This window comes from Zeugodacus cucurbitae, chromosome 4 (assembly GCF_028554725.1).
Source record: "Zeugodacus cucurbitae isolate PBARC_wt_2022May chromosome 4, idZeuCucr1.2, whole genome shotgun sequence".
NCBI lineage: Eukaryota > Metazoa > Arthropoda > Insecta > Diptera > Tephritidae > Zeugodacus > Zeugodacus cucurbitae.
In genome coordinates this window covers 536,073-554,704 of record NC_071669.1, presented here as the reverse complement: position 1 = coordinate 554,704, position 18,632 = coordinate 536,073, and the positions used below count along the sequence as shown (strand labels likewise).

At 35.6% G+C, this 18,632-nt stretch overlaps 5 protein-coding genes across 8 annotated transcripts; 3 read left to right on the top strand and 2 right to left on the bottom strand.

The window, feature by feature from the left end:
* The first annotated feature begins 2,080 nt into the window (after positions 1 to 2,080).
* On the top strand, positions 2,081 to 3,396 carry LOC105211469 (ninjurin-B). 2 transcript variants are annotated; one of them, XM_011183011.3, is made up of 3 exons: positions 2,081 to 2,490; positions 2,547 to 2,647; positions 2,778 to 3,396. In XM_011183011.3, exons 1-3 carry the CDS (start codon positions 2,226 to 2,228, stop codon positions 2,907 to 2,909), a joined length of 498 nt encoding a protein of 165 aa, XP_011181313.1. In that variant the 5' UTR covers positions 2,081 to 2,225; the 3' UTR covers positions 2,910 to 3,396. The 2 variants fall into 2 exon arrangements, with proteins under 2 accessions (XP_011181313.1, XP_011181237.1); XM_011182935.3 differs by having other exon boundaries at positions 2,083 to 2,490; positions 2,547 to 2,701.
* On the bottom strand, positions 3,107 to 10,149 carry LOC105211923 (short/branched chain specific acyl-CoA dehydrogenase, mitochondrial). The gene is made up of 5 exons (XM_011183661.3): positions 9,938 to 10,149; positions 9,621 to 9,726; positions 4,619 to 4,926; positions 4,166 to 4,336; positions 3,107 to 4,087 (listed from the first exon to the last, which is right to left on the bottom strand). Exons 1-5 carry the CDS (start codon positions 9,968 to 9,970, stop codon positions 3,464 to 3,466), a joined length of 1,242 nt encoding a protein of 413 aa, XP_011181963.2. The 5' UTR covers positions 9,971 to 10,149; the 3' UTR covers positions 3,107 to 3,463.
* Positions 10,150 to 10,853: 704 nt separating this feature from the next.
* On the top strand, positions 10,854 to 11,891 carry LOC105211378 (60S ribosomal protein L26). 2 transcript variants are annotated; one of them, XM_011182810.3, is made up of 2 exons: positions 10,854 to 10,992; positions 11,348 to 11,891. In XM_011182810.3, exon 2 carries the CDS (start codon positions 11,371 to 11,373, stop codon positions 11,818 to 11,820), a length of 450 nt encoding a protein of 149 aa, XP_011181112.1. In that variant the 5' UTR covers positions 10,854 to 10,992; positions 11,348 to 11,370; the 3' UTR covers positions 11,821 to 11,891. The 2 variants fall into 2 exon arrangements, with proteins under 2 accessions (XP_011181112.1, XP_028894023.1); XM_029038190.2 differs by having other exon boundaries at positions 10,966 to 11,089.
* Positions 11,892 to 12,381: 490 nt separating this feature from the next.
* Positions 12,382 to 13,283, top strand: LOC105211297 (protein PBDC1). Its single transcript, XM_011182687.3, has 3 exons — positions 12,382 to 12,536; positions 12,609 to 12,716; positions 12,787 to 13,283. The coding sequence occupies exons 1-3, from the start codon at positions 12,525 to 12,527 to the stop codon at positions 13,174 to 13,176; spliced, it is 510 nt and encodes a 169-aa protein (XP_011180989.1). The 5' UTR covers positions 12,382 to 12,524; the 3' UTR covers positions 13,177 to 13,283.
* Positions 13,284 to 13,555: 272 nt separating this feature from the next.
* Positions 13,556 to 18,531, bottom strand: LOC105211105 (protein argonaute-2). Of its 2 annotated transcripts, XM_054228453.1 has the most exons (9): positions 18,325 to 18,528; positions 18,131 to 18,250; positions 16,625 to 17,724; positions 16,475 to 16,563; positions 15,787 to 16,387; positions 15,192 to 15,551; positions 14,452 to 15,090; positions 13,979 to 14,343; positions 13,556 to 13,920 (listed from the first exon to the last, which is right to left on the bottom strand). In XM_054228453.1, the coding sequence occupies exons 1-9, from the start codon at positions 18,338 to 18,340 to the stop codon at positions 13,830 to 13,832; spliced, it is 3,381 nt and encodes a 1,126-aa protein (XP_054084428.1). In that variant the 5' UTR covers positions 18,341 to 18,528; the 3' UTR covers positions 13,556 to 13,829. The 2 variants fall into 2 exon arrangements, with proteins under 2 accessions (XP_054084428.1, XP_054084429.1); XM_054228454.1 differs by lacking the exon at positions 13,556 to 13,920 and having other exon boundaries at positions 14,163 to 14,367; positions 18,325 to 18,531.
* Positions 18,532 to 18,632: the final 101 nt, after the last annotated feature.

Sequence of the window (18,632 nt, the reverse complement as noted above, 5' to 3'; positions counted from 1 at the left end):
TCAACAGTGACGTGGGAGCCAAGACGCGAGTGCGCCGACTGTTTGTTTGATGACAGGAGATATTTCGTCTTGTCCTCATTCACCACCAGACCCATACGCTTCGCTTCTTTATCTAGTCTGGAAAACGCAGAACAAACGGCGCGGTTGTTGCTTCCGATGATATCAATATCATCGGCATACGCCAGGAGCTGTACACTCTTGTAGAAGATTGTACCCTCTCTATTTAGTTCTGCAGCTCGTATTATTTTTTCCAGCAATAGATTGAAGAAGTCGCACGATAGTGAGTCACCCTGTCTGAAGCCTCGTTTGGTATCGAACGGCTCGGAGAGGTCCTTCCCGATCCTGACGGAGCTTTTGGTGTTGCTCAACGTCAGCTTACATAGCCGTATTAGTTTTGCAGGGATACCAAATTCAGACATCGCGGCATAAAGGCAGCTCCTTTTCGTGCTATCGAAGGCAGCTTTAAAATCGATAAAAAGATGGTGAGTATCGATTCTTCTCTCTCGGGTCTTTTCCAAGATTTGGCGCATGGTGAATATCTGGTCCATTGTGGATTTTCCAGGTCTAAAGCCACACTGATAAGGTCCAATCAGTTCGTTGACGGTGGGCTTTAGTCTTTCACACAATACGCTCGACAAAACCTTATATGCGATATTGAGGAGACTTATACCACGGTAGTTGGCGCAGATTGTGGGGTCTCCTTTCTTATGGATTGGGCAGAGCACACTAAGATTCCAATCGTCAGGCATGCTTTCTTCCGACCATATTCTACAAAGAAGCTGATGCATGCACCTTATCAGTTCTTCGCCGCCGTATTTGAATAGCTCGGCCGGTAATCCATCGGCCCCCGCCGCTTTGTTGTTCTTCAAGCGGGTAATTGCTATTCGAATTTCCTCATGGTCGGGTAATGGAACATCTATTCCATCGTCATCGATTGGGGAATCGGGTTCGCCATCTCCTGGTGTTGTACTTTCACTGCCATTGAGCAGGTCGGAGAAGTGTTCCCTCCATAATCCCAGTGTGCTCTGGACATCCGCTACCAGATTACCTTCTCGGTCCCTACATGATAATGCTCCGGTCTTGAAACCTTCTGTTAATCGCCTCATCTTTTCATAAAATTTTCGAGCATTACCCATGTCGGCCAGCTTTTCAAGCTTTTCATACTCACGCATTTCGGCCTCTTTCTTTTTACGTCTGCAAATGCGTCTCGCTTCCCTCTTCAGTTCTCGATATCTATCCCACCCCGGTTATATAGTTAACCGATCTAAACAATTTCTTCGGAGATTATATTATTACCTTAAGCAGTAATCCATGTCAAATTTCGTGAAGCTACCACGTCAAATGCGAAAAATTTTCCATACATGCCCTTGATTCCTATCATTCTGTTTGCATGGCAGCTATATGCTATAGTGAACCGATCTGAAAAATTTTTTCGGATATTAAATTATTTCTATGAACAATAACTCACACCAAATTTCGTGAAGATATGTAGTAAAATGCGGAAGTTTTCCATACACGCCCTTGATTCCGATCGTTCAGTTTGTATGGCAGCTATATGATATAGTGGATACCGATATCGGCAGTTCCGACAAATGAGCAGCTTCTTGAAGAGAAAATAACATCTGCAAATTTTCAAAACGATATCTTAAAAACTGAAGGACTAGTTCGTATATATACAGACAGACAAACAGACGGACGGACAGAGAGGCAGACGGACATGGCTAAATCGAATCAGTTCAACATACTGATCATTTATATATATACTTTATAGGGCCTCCGACGCTTCCTTCTGGGTGTAACAAACTTCGTGACAAACTTAATATACCCTGTTCAGGGTATAAAAAGACAAAGCTCCGATCGGCCAACACCGTATATAAATATAAATACGTTCTCTGTATACGTTCTCTGATTGAAGTGATACAGAAACGCAAGATTTCTTGCATAATTTTAGGCGATGTGAATTTCAAAAATACTGCTAAATTACTAAAATCGTCTTATCGCTTAAATAAACCGCAAAAAATCACAATTTAAACTTCACATATTCGAGCATACATATTTTTGTACGTTCCGACATTGTAATTCTCATAATGAAGGGTTATACGTACACATCACTCAACTGTCTGTCAGCCTATCGAAAACAACTGATTTCGATTATATAGTTATTTTTTTTTTATTATTCTATATATTTATGTTCAATTGTTATGAAAATAAAATAAATCATTGCAATGGAAACGAAAAAAAGTGTAAAACACACCGAAGTGATACAACTGGACACTGATGACAAAACTATTGTCGCAGCATTGGAATCACCAAATCTATCATCGGAGGATACAGTGGATAATAATGGCATTAGTGGCATTGATGCAAGTGCTGACGTTGTCGAAACGGATATTGAGCCTGAAATATACCCGATTGCGAAACGTCTCACTAAATCGGCGCTCCGACGAATGAACAGTCTGGATTATGCAGGGAATAAAAACTTAGCGGAAGGTTTGTAAATCAAACATGAAAATTTCATTATATTTTGCTGATATCTTTGTTCGTAGGTTTAATGGACATTGCACTATTGTCTGCGAATGCTAATCAGCTGCGGTTTTTACTAACATACAACAACAAAGCGCCTACCTACTATATCAGTCTGGGTCTAGTAAGTGTCTCTTTAGTTCTCCAGGTTGTAGTAGGTCTGGCTCTAATTTTTAAGGTATAAAGTAATATCGAATTCGCTTAGTATAAAATATACATATGTATGCCTATGATATAAATCCGGTATTTTGCAGCGCCACTTGAGGAAAAACGATCGACGTTACATCTACATCAAGGAGCTTCTAATTTTCGGCATTTTCATTATAACTGTGGTGAATGTACTGATCGCTGCATTTACCACAACCGAAAGCGATGACAAAGCTTAGATGGTTATCAACTGACGAAACAATATACTAAATACTAATGCAAAATGGAGTTAAATAGAATTAGTAATCGCACTAACAAAGACTGCCGTTAAACTAAATAAAATACTCAGAAGTAGATAGCTGAATAATTGTATTTCAAAGATAACAAATTTATTTACTAAAGAATCCTCACATAATATATTAAAAAAAAATTGCCGTTTCAAATTGACTATTTTCTTTATTTCTTTTATTTATATATGTACTCGTATATTTAAACTTTAATAAATGCACATCATTTACAGACTACGTAAATTTAACTTAAAACAATTTACAATGTTGTATAAAAATATTTTCAAAAATATTCCGTTAATATATTTAGGTATGTATATATGTATATACAAGTTAAACTGGAATTGAGAGCATGCCTATGTCGCTTTGAGGTTGCATAGGAAAAAAAAGGAAAGCAACAAATTGTCACAGACATTCAATCATTTCACTAATAAATGCACTATAGGTTTCTGTTACGATATTGCCACTGTCCACCATTTGCTAGTTTTTCATTTGTTGTTGTTTGTTTACTTGGCGTACTCTTTCTTGATCACTTTAGCAATGGTGCTCAACTGCATATTGGTAGTACCTTCATAGATGGCGCCAATCTTAACGTCGCGATAGTATTTCTCCTGTGGGAAGTCACGTGTAAAGCCGACTCCGCCCATCCAGTCAATGCACTTGATTGTGGCACGTTGCGCTACCTCCGACGCGAAGAACTTGGCCATGGCGGCTTCTTTCAAGTAAGGCTTGCCCTGCTCCTGTAGACGCGCTGCATTGTAGGTGAGCAAACGGGCTGCTTCGATTTCTGTAGCCACGGTAGCGATTTGGTGCTGCATTGATTGAAAATCATAGATCTCCTTTCCGAATTGCTTGCGTTCTAAGAGATAGGGAATGGTGTGGTCGAAACAACCTTGGGCTAGACCCACCATTTGAGCTCCAATACCGATGCGTCCCTCATTTAAGAAACCAGCAGCATATTTGTAACCCTGACCAAATTCGCCGAGTAAATTTTCTTCGGGAATTCTTACGTTATCAAAGGTTATCATGCAGGTGCCAGATGCCCGAATGCCCAGTTTGTCTTCAGGCTTGTTCACAATTAATCCGGGTGTTTCGCGATCAACAATGAATGCGGTAATGCCACGATATCCCTAAGGCAGAAACAAAAAAGAAAAATTGTATTGAAAAACATTCCTTATATTGACTTTGGCAGCAATTATTTGAATTACCGCTTCTGGTTTGGCGTTTGCGAAGACAAGGAAAACACCAGCCACATCAGAGTTTGAAATCCACATTTTTGTGCCGTTAATAACGTATTGATTGCCATCTTTTTTTGCAACAGTTTTCAAACCGAATGCATCCGAACCAGCTCCAGGCTCAGTCAAAGCGAAGCTGCCGGCCTAGAAACGAAAATAATAAAGTCAGAATTATTCGGAAAGCTCATTGCACATTTCATATAGAAATAGAAGACCAAAAAACAGAATAATGTCTTGTCATTGTGTTACCCCAATACTTGTTAGAATTAACAATTATGTGCCTGGTAGCCATTTAAATTTATTGTAGTTTCGCATTATATACTATTATAATTAAATTCGTCTATAGTCGTTCGTAGATATGTAGTGTAAGTCCTTATCAATAACATATGTAGGTCCGTTATTTAAATTAGTAAATTCATTACTCACATATTCTTGCGCCAACTTCGGCAAATACTTGTTTTTCTGCTCTTCACTGCCGACTTTCTTCATTAAAGAGACAACCAAAGTATTGTGGATATCAACGAAAGCAGCGACAGCTGGGTCAACCTTTGACAGCTCTTCGACAACTAGAATTGTGGTCAGAAAATTGCAACCACTACCACCCAATTCAGGATCAACTTCAATGCCCATCAGACCATTCTCGAAAACTGCCTTCACCACTGAAGGATCGAATTTGTGTTCCTCGTCCATTTTTTTAACAAGTGGAGCGATTTGCTCTTGAGCCAACTTGGCAACTAGAATACAATTGAGAAACGAAACGATTTATTTCCAAGTAGTGAAGTGCTGCTTGTTACAATTAATATCTATTAACAATATCAATTGATGTCCTAAAAAGCGAATAAATCATCGAACGTTCATTAGGGAGCAATATTGCCCATAATTATTTTTAAATAGTACTTGCTTAGTCTCGTGCAAGAATCATCCATAAAACATAGTAATTACGTAAGATACTTTCTTTATATATAACTTGATAGAATTATACAACGCGAATACACCTGAAAACTAAAAATATTGATATACATATACATACATATGTACATACATCCAATGATACATATGATATTTTTGAAAAATAAAGAAACTATCCCGTGATTGGAGTTTGTAGCCGATGCCACAATAGCGTTCCAAACGTTCAAAAATTATTATATTTACGTGTTTAGTAAACAAGTAATCCAAAACGCAAATAAATAAATAGTTTTCAATTTAACGATCAGTATTCTGTACATACATATATGTATATGTATAAACAATACTTATGAAAAGTGAAAATGAAGATGATATGAAAATAATCAGTTTAGGCGCAGCAAAGTTTCGTTGTATGGGATGATCGAGGCACGTCACACGCTTCTCTCTCTCCAGCCAAGCCCACTTTTTGAGTATTTTTATATATATTTATGTAGACTTGTATCTAGTATATTTGTATTTTTATCTAACCATGAGGTATACCTTTTAGAATACGGTAAACACGAGCGGCAATCGCTCGTTTAAATATGTATGTATGTATATATAATATGCATATATGTACATATGTACATATGTACTAAGCATGACACTTTTATAATGTCATATACACACACCCCCCCATTTTAAAAATACATGTATGTATGCACATACTATTCGGTTGTTAATATATATCAATTGATAAGTATAACAAAAAATATTTTTAGTGTATACCTGCAAAAAATAGTGTACATATGTGGCCTTCAAAGAGACTACACCCGAACAAGTCTCGATAGGACTCAATTCGACATTAATGAATCGCAACTAATACGAAAATGGTAACGTTGGTGATCAGTTAATCTCCACTCGTCCCTTAAGGGGTTATATACAGTTAGACGGCCGAAAAAATTGAATTTTCCAGAATTTTTTGTGAGAAAACTTTTTAATTTATTGATCCAAAAATTTATACACATATTATGGTATCTTTTAACTGTATTTTAAGACTTAGTACTAGTAAAAATATTTATTTGGAACAGAGCTACAGCTGATCTCCAGGAGCTCCTCTCAAAAAAGACGTTTTGCGGTGACCACTATATCTCGGAACTGGATCATTTGAAATTAAAAAACCAAACAGATTTCGTTAAAATAATGTTAAATCTAGTAATTAATCGAAGGAATAAGCAAAATAAAATTTTTTGACAAAATGGCGGTTTCTCAAAAAAAAATCGATTCTTCACCGAAATTTCGGCCTTAAATTGTTTATAAAAAAAAAATATTTATCGGAGAGAAAAAATCTTCGATTAATTACTAAAAAATATATTTAAGAAGGTCGTGTTAAAATTTGAGACTAATCGGTCTAGCCGTTTTCGAGTAATGTTGGTCACCGACTTTGAAAACACCATTTTGAGAAAAACGCGTTGCCGCTCGGACCTTGTACTTGCAAGCACTCTGAAACGCCTTTTCAAATTTGCTTGTAACTTTGAAAATATTTACCGGAACGATATGAAATTTTCTGTGTGTATTCTTAAATATATGTACATTAAGAAAATGAAATAAAAAAAATCGATTTTTTGAAAATTCTAACTGTATATAACCCCTGAAATATTTTAAATTAGCGGATAAATTTATTGACATACATATATATTTATTCAATAAAACATTACAATAAGTCTCTTCTAACACATTTCCGAACAAAAGTGAAGAGTTTATTCCTTTTAAAGAAGGGAGAAGTGGCATAAGTCACATATTATACTACGTCGCATCCCGACCCATATCGGGCCTGTCATATTTTATACGGGGTAAAACAATATATTTTTGCCCAGTCATGCTCACTGCATACGGCATCTAAACTGATTAGATCGACCGCTTAGTTGACTATATGTACCATATTTATATTCATAGAAGTTCAGGTATATACGTATGTACATACATATGTATGCTCTGTATGTGTGATATAATTTAGCATTTATATTGATGTGGCACGTGTATGAGTATACATATACGATACATGTATAACATAAATAGAATGCTGTGCGTGTGTGTTTAACAAAAAACAACTTTGCAAAGCGTTCGGACCAGTTCTGAAATTCGCTTTAGCGATGCTTGTACATCGGACAAGTGTCTGAGAACAATAACAGCGGTGAAGCCGCATAACAAAACATTTCTAAAATGTATGTACATACATACATACATACATATGTATGTTTGTATACTAAACAAACGAGAAGCCGCAGTATTTTTGACATGATTCTGTGTCTCATAAAAAACATGCAAATGTTCGTAAAGTTGAAAAATTTTCCGAACATCGCGAGTAAATAAATACGCACATATGTAAAAAAATATATATTATGTATGTATAACAAGGATAATACTAAACATTTTTACTAAACCTAGAGAGAGTTAGTTTTTTAATTTAATCCAGCTATAACCGATCGGTACGCCTATTCAGATCAAAAATATGCAGTTGTTACTAGAAATTATTGAAATACTTATGCGTATACAACAATGTGTGTACTCTCTTAACAGTCTTATAGTTTTTTTGTTCATCTATCCGTTGTTCGGAACACCCAAAACGAATTGAGTAGCATTATATCACACAGTATGAAAATAAAATAAATCGGCTAATAGTTACGCACACACCCCATACAAAGGTTAGTTAACCTATTTAATGCTTTACTAGTTAGTAAAATGGAATTCAAGGGACGTCCTTTTCTGATAAATCTGAGTGCTTTAGTGACATACATGGGTTTAACAAACTACTACTAATATTTCTACGCCTTTGATCCTTGCAAAATGTGAGATAATCAAATTTTTAGTTATACCCGAACCCTAACTAACTAACCCGAATAGCGCTTCGTTTTTATTGTATTTTTTATACATATATGTATGTACATATGTACATACTTATTAATGTATGTATATACCTAGGTATTTCATATTAACAAAGGGGCATATTAACTTTTTCTTTTATGAAATTGATTGTCGAGCCTGATAACCTGATAAGCAGTTTTTCAATTTCTTTCGGTACATGCAATACTGAGCACTGAGAAAGCTATATTAAAATCCGATTGCGATATAAAACAATTAAATTTTTTATGATGTAGAAATAAACATTAATGGATTATTAATCATAAAAAAAAATAAATAAATAAATAAAATGTCAACTTCCCAACTACGAATTGAGCGCTGATTACGCTTGCGCATAAGTCTCAATTCAACTCTCAAGGAAAGTGGCGAACGTGCCCACATGCCAGTTACGCACATCCAGCGCACTAGAACAGTACAACACGGAGACGTTGGCAGGGGGGTTCATTTAAATTGCTATATCACAAGTGTAACGCTGTTTAAATTATTGTAAGAAATTCAAACCGCTGACTGCTTGTGAAAAACCTCAGTTGGCAGGGCTGTTATTATGTAGCTGCGCACCTTAACCCAAACGACCTTCTATTCCACATAATTTAGTGTTTTAGTTATTTTCACTTCAAAATTAAATTTCGAATCAGATAATGTACAAATAATCCTGTGTATTAGTAAATTAAAAATTCCATGGATTTAAAATTCTAAATTTCTCAGAATTTGAGATTCGAACCTGCGATTTAAAAATCTACTTCAAAAATCAACAACTTTTACATCGTCGACTCATCCACTGCGACCAATGACCAAAATATAAATATACTCGTTTAATAAGCTACAATAGTCAAGTATCGCCCCCTAGCGGAGAGAAACACAAATGAAGTTTTGCTTATGTGGACTATTTCCTCTTTTGTTTTCACATGTATAACTGAAATCGCTGTTGAGAATAACAGCGTCAACGAAATTATTAGAATATTAATTATTATTATGTATACTCGCAAGACATTTTAACGTAATTATTTCCATCCACACATGTGATTGCCTATGTTGGCAATGAAAAGTAAAAGCAAATAACAATAATTTGAAAATGTGTGTTTTCCAATCCAATTATTTTAAATTGTTAATAACACAAATAAATATTGTAGCTAGTATACATATATGTATAAATATATATATTATAATAGTATAGATAAACAATAATATATAAACATGTTTACTTATTTATATGAGTGAACTTAGGTATGTGTGCTGAAGTAAGTTATATGTATGGGAAGATATACATATGTAATATTTATACCGGCTTAAAGAAGAGACACGGAACACCAAAAAACAAAAAAAAAATCATAATATCCTTTTGACACAAATCCTACAAATTTTGTATCTGTTTTTTGCATTAACGTCCCCGAAGGTTTGGGCAGTTATGTAACTTTATCAATAGACCAAAAACAAGATTTGTGTGAGCATTCACGCACACATTTACATATGTACATATAAGTGTTTATATTGTATATGTATATGAATATTTATTTATATACAAAGATATGTATTTATGGATGAATGTGTATAAAGGAAGGATAACCTTCATCCTAAACATTTACTGCTGATATGTACAATAAACGACGAAACATTTACTCACCGGTCTCCTTCATTACTCGCTCATCATCGGTGAGGACGGTGAGTGCTGACATGGCACCTGTACCGCTGGACATACATTGCTGCTGGCGCAGGACTGTGTTAGCAACCTAAATGAAATATTATTTAACAACGACACGACTAGTCTTTTTTTGTATTTCGATTAATGAACAATGTATATACATATGTACATATATATATAATATAAATACTTTCATACATATGTACATGCATATATAGTAAACATATTTTCTGGCATATGTACATATACATTAAGAATGTTGTCACACTTTTTATGAGCTCTTTTATCTGTTAACTTACCATACGCATAGGTATTTTCCTCAGGTAATTCATTATTCTATTTATGCACAACTGTTAATTTGTATTTGAAATAATGAAGATTGCCAGAAACTAATAAAGTTCTGGACAAATTAAATTCAGAAACAACAGCAGCTCTGGAACGATCAAATCGAACTGAAAACAACTGTCTGATTGCAAGATCACTTAAGCGAACTAATTGAGTGTGGTATTCTTGATCACTGTGCAATTGATAGGAGTGTTGCTGAAACCACAATTAATTTAGAGTTGCCACTGTCTAAATAAACTACCAGCAACATGGCTGGTCACATGTAACCGATATATTAGTCGAAATGTATACTTAATAGCCAAATATGTGAAGAAGGTAGTTTTTTCGCTTACTTCTTATTATATTATGGATTAATTACATAACAACTTCAATCTCACCAAATCCATTCAGTTTCCCATTGAGAAAAAAATGTAAACAAATTTCGTGACTTCAGTTCTCATTAGATTCCCATTAAGGTCTATGAAATCTTTTTTCAATTGCGCAAGGGTATCCGAAAGTAACGACTGAGATGACGAATATTTTGTAGACTCTTAAGGAATATTTTATGAACTAACTACATTAAAATTTAAAATGCGAAATTATTAAGCTATTTAAAAGTCAAAGTATCTCAATTTTAAGTAAACCTCCTTTAGTGTTCATCTGATTGGTTAGTGGCGGAGTAATATTCTTATTGGATTAAAAATAATTAGATATACTTATTTATGTGCATGAAAAACGATATGACAAATTTAAAAATTGTGTTTGCAATTAAAATTGTTGACAATAACTGAAACGTTCACAAATTAGTAATATCGGACTAAATAAAATTTACTATAAGTCTTGCAGATTTAAATTTTGATGCCCTGTAGTATATTAGTAAAATGATGGAGACTCAACGTATAATCCAATCACAGCTAACTTCATGCGAATATAACAACAACACTTTTGACATTTCACTAGATTTTTAGTACTTCCGACAATTTGATTGTCAAATTCCTTCTTTTTGTTGTTTTTACGCGACTAGTTTGGTGTAAGTTTTGCTCCGTAAAATTTTTGTTAATCTGTTTCCATCATTTCGGCAAATAAAATATATGGCATACAAATTATTTACAAATCGGCGGAGACGAGTAAATTTTGTGAAAAACCTAATATTTTGAGAACCAATATTGTACTTTTTTGCTTATTACTATTGAATATTCAATTGGTGCCTTGCGTCGCAACTATTGAAGTATCCTCATAATAAATTGCAAAAATTTCATAATTTGCATTGTTTTTGTGCCATGATTAATCATGAATTACATACATTTGGAAAATCGTTTAAAACAAATAGTTGTGGTGTTTTTGTTTTCAAGTCAAAGATATTAATTTTTGTGTTTATTTTACAGGGTAAACAACAGCGTGCGCAACCATGAAACAAAACAAATTTGTCACTTCTTCGCGCAGGAAGAATCGTAAGCGCCACTTCCAGGCTCCCTCACACATTCGTCGTCGCTTGATGTCGGCTCCACTTTCGAAGGAGTTGCGCCAGAAGTACAATGTCCGCTCTATGCCCATTCGTAAGGATGATGAAGTGCAAGTAGTCCGTGGTCACTTCAAAGGCAATCAGGTTGGCAAAGTGGTGCAGTCGTATCGTAAGAAATTCGTTGTATACGTTGAAAAAATTCAACGGGAAAACGCAAACGGTACTAATGTTTATGTTGGCATTCACCCTTCCAATTGCTTGATTGTCAAATTAAAGTTGGACAAGGACCGTAAATCAATTTTGGACCGCCGTGGCAAAGGACGCATGGCTGCATTGGGCAAAGATAAGGGAAAATACACCGAGGAAACTGCTGCACAACCAATGGAAACGGCATAAGAATTTGCAGTTACTCTTTATAAGAATACCACTTTAGAATAAAAATAAATCTTTTCCTTTCAAAATGGAAAGTATTCGTTGTTTTATGTATAGTATGTGTGTATTACTGAAATCTATGAAACCGATAGACGTATTTGGGTACGTTTCTTTCTTTTTTTAATGTATATAATTTGCCGGTTTAATGGTGTGAATACGTGCGGCTATTTTAAAAATCTTAAGGTTTAACTGATTCAGACCAAATAACATGCCAGGAATTACTGTCCATATGACAGTCGAGACCATTTAACTGGAACAGATCCAAGTTTATATCGGAACAAAGCCCATCAACTGCAGCCTGCCTCAATATTACTTGCTGAATTATTTTCCGGCAATAAGTTTAAGCTATTGGGCCTGAATATAGAGCGATCAACTAAAATCTCTAATTCTTTCAAATGATTTGTAGAGGGAAGGGGAGTTCATTACACAGTAGTCATTTTACATAATTTCAAAATCATTAGTTTTGAAATTATTTAATAAAATCTATTGAAACGAAAAATATTTTTCGATAACATTTTTATCGATAGATATATATTCATCTATATCACACTTAAATTGTTATCGATATAAAGGTATCGACCATATGGTTTCATCACTAAGTACTCACGTTACAATTTACTAACTACATATTTTTTGTTTGTTCATTGTTTGTATAAATTCCGCTGAAAATGGAAATGCTGGTAAATACTGTTTCGTTATTTATTTAAAAAATTAACCATTTTCCACAAATCTAACAAATAAAAAATCTTTAGCAAGGAGCCTCATTATTGTCTCGTCCCGCCGAAGAATTCGGCAATGATGAACTCGTTGAGGAGATGTGGGCTTTAAAGGCAATGGATCATGCTGAAGTTTATTTCAATGTAAGTATTAGGAAGTATTCGCAGAAAAAGTCAACAGTTATTGCATAAGATTGTTTTTATTTAATTAAAGCTTCTCACTAGCGTGCACCCCTCATGTCTGCACCTTACCCCATATGATGATCAAATATATCAAGTATTTCGGGAGGATTTTCCTGATCTGAAATTGGAACTCATAACGGATGACGTCCTTAAATCAGACGATGCCAAAATTCGCTGGCGCTTGTTTGCAGAGAAATTCAATAAATTGGAAGATTACGCATATGGAACATTAATACGTGCCGATGCATCAAAAGAATTTTCACCAGAAAATTCTCTTCTTGTTGTACGTATACAGTTTTTAGCTATAGAAATTGCTCGTAATCGAGAAGGACTAAACGACGAAGTACATCGCAAATGTCGACCTCCACCACGAACTGCAGATGCAGTAAGCTTGGTTCCAGAAGAAATGCACGATGCGTAGATTTTAAGTTAACAAAAATATAAGTAATCACTTTCATATTTATATAGTATATATCTTTTATATTTTCGTAAATTGAAAAATATACAAAACTGTCTGAAAACTACAAATCTGTAAAGCATTTTAATCGATCCAAGTTGAGTATGCATGTTTATTACGGATATAATCGATGTTTTATAAACATGAATGCCAGTTAAAAGTTCACTCATGTTAGTTTCCGATTAGAAATGCAAATCAAAATAATTCGATTTCGAGTAATAAAATTCGGTTTTAGAAGCTTCCATCTGCCTAAGAAAACAGTTAAAAACGATACCCTCTCAAAAAACAAAAACTAAAATCAAACTGAAATGTTCACCATCTTGTTAGAATTGAAACACAGAAATAAAGTACACATGGAGTTTTATTCCAGGCACTTAATTTAGTAAATCAGTTTTATATCATATTTTTCATTTCAAATGTATATATGTATATATTATGTTGTTATAAGAATGTTAAATAAAGTGTAGTATATATGTATGTATTTGTCATTGTGCAGATGTGACATATGACATAATATTGTAATTCTGTAGATAATCGATTATATATGGATGTTAGAAAATGTAGCATAAAATAATGCAGAAAAGCAAAAGTTATTAAGATGGATATGGATATATTCTTTAGACAAAGAACATTGGTGTATTTCGCATAAAGGACTCGTTAATTAAGCGCTTATTATATTCTTCACGAAGTCCTCGCCTTAGAGGGGGTCTGAAAAAATTACTTGGTTATGAATGAAACATAAATTCTACGAATAAGGAAGCATTACCCGTCGATATAAACACGTCCCCGTGCTGCAACCAAATGAGCCAGGTAAGCTGGAGCTGGATACGAAACAGCGCGATTACAACGTGGAAACATGTAGCACAAATTGTTGGTCATCATTTGCAGCTCATCCATAGAAAATTTTGCATCATCCACGAGAACATTGTATCGTGTGGGCTTAGCCGTGCCTTGAATTGACTGGTGGCTTACCATAAAGAACTGCGTTTCATTCGGGTGTACGATTTTTTGATCAACGACAGTGCCGGGCAAGACATTATTAAACTTGTCACCAGTGGGTTTTGTTGGGAAGAACCGAGTATGATGCCGTTTGACCACAATTATACATGTAATTTTCGGTGAAATTTTAAGCTGGAATAAGATGAAATTGTTTTACTGTACTCAAATAAAATATTTCTAACTGCGTATAAGAATATATTTTTTCATATATTATGAAATAACCCAGCTCTTAACACTCACTTCTTTGCAGACTGCTCGTATAGCGTTTACTTCGAAGTTATTGACCTTCTTAAATTGACCATCGGAGACACCATCCCGATAATATATAATGTTCTTGGGATAGCATTTATGCTTTTGGTAATAAACATTTAAGTGATGACGACTTATGCTTTGCATGTCATCTATTTCTTCTTTCGCTCCCTCCTGCAATCGATATTGCATATTGTACGAAGCTCCATTTAAATCATGGGAAGCAGCTACCCCAACAACGCTAGGTATGCTCCGTTGATCGGGTGACGGATGAGTGACATCCGCCCCCATAAACATGGGGTGATCAAGTTCAATATGAGATTTAGCTGATATTTTATGGTTGGATCCATTCAGCTTTGAATTAATTTTTAATAGCAGATTGGAAATTAATTGGTCGTCCAACCTTCGACTCACAGTACCTTCTTTGATACATTGGGTCAGTAGCCCGCAAACCAATTCGGCCTTTTGTTTTATATCCGCATATGTAGTACCATAATTAGGAATCACTACAACAACCAAGTCGTAATCTTTTCTTTTATATTGCTCCAATGTTCCAACTATGTCTCTGGTTTCTTGTACCTCTCTTTCGGAATCCAAATTTATACCCATCCTTTTAGCACCTTTAAATAGCTGTTTTAAAAATGGAAGAGCATACATATTCACATATTCCATTATAATTATAACTTTGTGATTATATGCATTAAATTTTAATATTTGAAAACGAAACTCACCATGTCTGATAGTTGTTGTAGCGTGTCATATCGCAAAAACCTGGATTGTGAATAAATGATAGCCCACTTATAGCCAGTTTTCTTCAATGCTACTCCAGTTTGCAAATATTCTAAATTGCGCCAGGAACCATTTCGAGGGTCTACGAGTTTGCCGAGCCGATATTCAATTGATGGTGCTTTGAGTAACCGTGTTGGTACCTTTATGAATTGGTTACCAATCCTAATTCCAAATTTTTGCAAAAGCACGTCGTTGTTATGCATAAAATATTGAAGCTTTTCCATAATCTTCCTTTTACGCTCATCCGTTGATGTGGCAGCAAATCGAATCATCTTTCTAACTTGCTCTGCGCCATCTTTTCTCTGAAAAACGATTTTTTTTTTTTAGAAAATTGGGGAAGCTAAGTTTTAGGATTGACATTTTAATAAATCGTTAGGTGCTTAAGAAATAAATGTAATAATATGCCAAATTTCTAGAATTACTATGATTCTTCTTCTTTTCTATTAATTGAGGATTTTATAATAAATTATTTTTTTTCCGTTTTTTTTTATTTGTGCAGATTATTATGGAATATCATCTCTTAGCAATTTTACTCACCTTAATTGCTTGTCCAGGTTCAATGCTGCATAACTCAATGGGTAGATAATTCGGCTTTACTGAAGATCCAGCTACAACACAATTTAAATGAGGATATTTTAACCGGTAACCGCGGCTAGCAAAGTAGCGGTCAACTGTCAATTTCTCTCCAGTGTCAATTTTAAAAGACAAAGAATTTGCTGATTCCCTGCTAACTTCGTTTACTTTATAAGAACGTGGTGCAGCACCAAAAGAAGCTGGGGGGGTATAAACGATTTTTAACCCTCTAATGTGAGTACTAAGGGAGTTTAAACTCCTTTGATCTAAACTGCGATCTAGACTAACATTTTTCACTTTGCTTAAAAAATCAAGCAAAGTTAAGGCCATTGGAAATGACTTATTGGAAATGTCTACATTTAAGTAAGGCTCATCGCCTAAAATGGCTGCCTGGTAAAGACCAGTATATAACTCAAATCCTCCATCAAGATCTAATGTGGTATTGGGTCGTGTGAAGAAGGAACGACCGACGCGTAAGGCCTTTTGTTGACAAGCATTGGATAAAATCACCTCAATACATTGTAGAGCACGCATTGGCTTGTCATAAATACGATCATTACGGTATCTGAAATGAAAACGATTGATGACTTCCAGTAAACTAAAGTGGTTCTAGAGGTTAAAACGTAGAAAAAAAAATTCATTTTCGACTTACGTTCGCAGCGATCCCAAATCTACTTCAATGTTGTCTGTTGGCTTGATCGAAATTTTGAACTGAATTTGCCGTGAAGCAGAATCGGCAATCTGTACATAAAAGAAATAATATTTATAGGTACAAAGCGATCCATCTTTATAATATTTTTACCGTCACATCGCCTTCATAAACTTGTTTTGGTAACTTTTCTAACATGTAACAACTCTTCACTCCATCGAATCCAGCAAAATGACCTGGCAAATACGTATTTATGAATTGTGTGAAAGCGTTTCTGAAAAATTTCTTTGGTCGATCCGGAGTGATAGTAACGTCATAATGGTACGCCTTATTCGGCATTTTACTCAAGTCCATCAATAAATAGTTGGTTTCACTTTCTCCCTTAATGCCTAGGGTACCAGGTGGTATGCTATTTTGTGAAATAGCTGACGAAATCGATGCACTTGATGAGGAATGTGAAACGCTTGATTGACGTGATGGAGTTTGCGGCGGTTCATGCAGTGGTGATTGCTCTTGGGACTGTGAACCTTGTTGGTGTTGTGATCTCGTCTGCTGTTGTGGACGCCCTTGCTGCTGTGGACGCTCCTGCTGTTGTGGACGCCCCTGCTGTTGTGGACGCTCCTGCTGTTGTGGACGCCCTTGCTGTTGTGGACGCCCTTGCTGTTGTGGACGCTCCTGCTGTTGTGGACGCCCTTGCTGTTGCGAGTGCTGAGATCCGGATTGCTGCTGTTGTGAACGCCACTGTTGTTGCTGTTGTTGGGGACGTTCCTGGTATTGTGTACGCTCCTGCTGTGGTTGGGTCTGCTGCTGCTGTTGGGGACGTTCCTGGTATTGTGTACGCTCCTGCTGTGGTTGGGTCTGCTGCTGCTGTTGGGGACGTTGCTGCTGTGGTCGGGTCTGCTGCTGCTGTGGTCGGGTCTGCTGCTGCTGTTGGGGACGTTCCTGCTGTGGTCGAGCTTGCTGCTGTTGGGGACGTTCCTGGTATTGTGTACGCTCCTGCTGTTGTGGACGCCCTTGCTGTTGCGAGTGCTGTGAACCGGATTGCTGCTGTTGTGAACGCTCCTGCTGTGGTTGGGTCTGCTGCTGCTGTTGGGGACGTTCCTGCTGTGGTCTGGTCTGCTGCTGCTGTTGGGGACGTTTCTGCTGTGGTCGAGCTTGCTGCTGTTGGGGACGTTGTTGTTTCTTTTGCTGTCCTGGTCCTTGAGTTTCTTTAGTAACATTTTCAGTCGTAGATGATGCAGTGCCAGCATTTTCTAAGTAAAACAAATAAGGAAAGGCTAAGTTCGGGTGTAAACGAACATTTTATACTCTCTGATTTTTTATTTTATTTAATTGTATTAAGATAGCACAAAATTTACTCATATTAACCTTGGTGCAACATATTAAGAGAGTATAAAAATTAGAGTACTCCCATAGTTAATCTAATTTTAATACCTTGTTTTGAATTTTAAATAGTTTTTAAATATATTTACTATGATTCATCATTTACGTAAGATTAAAATGTTCAATTTCACAATTCGGGTAAGTCCCGAATAGAGACACGTATGTAATTCATGTCGAGTAATTAACAGCAAAGGTACACATCATACATACAAATACTTACATACGCATAGATAATACATATTTTTACCACATATTAGTTATTATATGTATATTTACTTTCGTGTTGATGTTCAGGTTGCCTTTGTTGAGATGGTCCAGGTTGTTGTTGTTGTTGCTGTTGCGGATTTCCTTTAGGTTGCCCTTCAGTTGATCCACCCGCTTCGGACTTCTTATATTCTACGGCGGATCATACATTTTCAGCAGAATTTCACAATGAACAAAGCAAAGTCTATACATATATTACAACTTACTATTTTTTTTGCCCATTTTTCTTTATCAATAGATTCCAAAGAGTGGTTTAGTATATAATTATTGGTAGAGCAAACTTTATCAAAACTATTTCACAATATATATTATTTTTACTATGATTGTAATTTCGATACTTTTAGAGCTGCGAAAAATATTTAACTGAAAATTGATTTTGCGTTTTATCAGCTATTAAGTTATTTTTTCCATGTTATATACAGGGCATCTCACATGCAAAATATTTTGTCTTGGCAATTTTCTTTTGCTCATATTGCCATTGGGAGACTGCCATTGCTTATAGCATGAAACATTT

What these genes read in the sequence shown, in the direction of transcription:
- LOC105211469 (XM_011182935.3), top strand. Translation starts at nt 2,226, where the DNA reads ATGGAAACGAAAAAAAGTGTAAAACACACCGAAGTGATACAACTGGAC. An exon ending in GAATAAAAACTTAGCGGAAG is followed by an intron (nt 2,491 to 2,546) that starts GTTTGTAAATCA and finishes CTTTGTTCGTAG; the next exon opens with GTTTAATGGACATTGCACTA. An exon ending in GTCTGGCTCTAATTTTTAAG is followed by an intron (nt 2,702 to 2,777) that starts GTATAAAGTAAT and finishes GGTATTTTGCAG; the next exon opens with CGCCACTTGAGGAAAAACGA.
- LOC105211923 (XM_011183661.3), bottom strand. Translation starts at nt 9,970, where the DNA reads ATGAATTACCTGAGGAAAATACCTATGCGTATG. An exon ending in GCGAGTAATGAAGGAGACCG is followed by an intron (nt 4,927 to 9,620) that starts GTGAGTAAATGT and finishes ATTGTATTCTAG; the next exon opens with TTGCCAAGTTGGCTCAAGAG. An exon ending in CGAAGTTGGCGCAAGAATAT is followed by an intron (nt 4,337 to 4,618) that starts GTGAGTAATGAA and finishes TTTCGTTTCTAG; the next exon opens with GCCGGCAGCTTCGCTTTGAC.
- LOC105211378 (XM_011182810.3), top strand. Translation starts at nt 11,371, where the DNA reads ATGAAACAAAACAAATTTGTCACTTCTTCGCGCAGGAAGAATCGTAAG.
- LOC105211297 (XM_011182687.3), top strand. An exon ending in ATGCTGAAGTTTATTTCAAT is followed by an intron (nt 12,717 to 12,786) that starts GTAAGTATTAGG and finishes ATTTAATTAAAG; the next exon opens with CTTCTCACTAGCGTGCACCC.
- LOC105211105 (XM_054228453.1), bottom strand. An exon ending in TACAACAACTATCAGACATG is followed by an intron (nt 15,091 to 15,191) that starts GTGAGTTTCGTT and finishes TTTTTAAAACAG; the next exon opens with CTATTTAAAGGTGCTAAAAG. An exon ending in GGACGTGTTTATATCGACGG is followed by an intron (nt 13,921 to 13,978) that starts GTAATGCTTCCT and finishes TAATTTTTTCAG; the next exon opens with ACCCCCTCTAAGGCGAGGAC.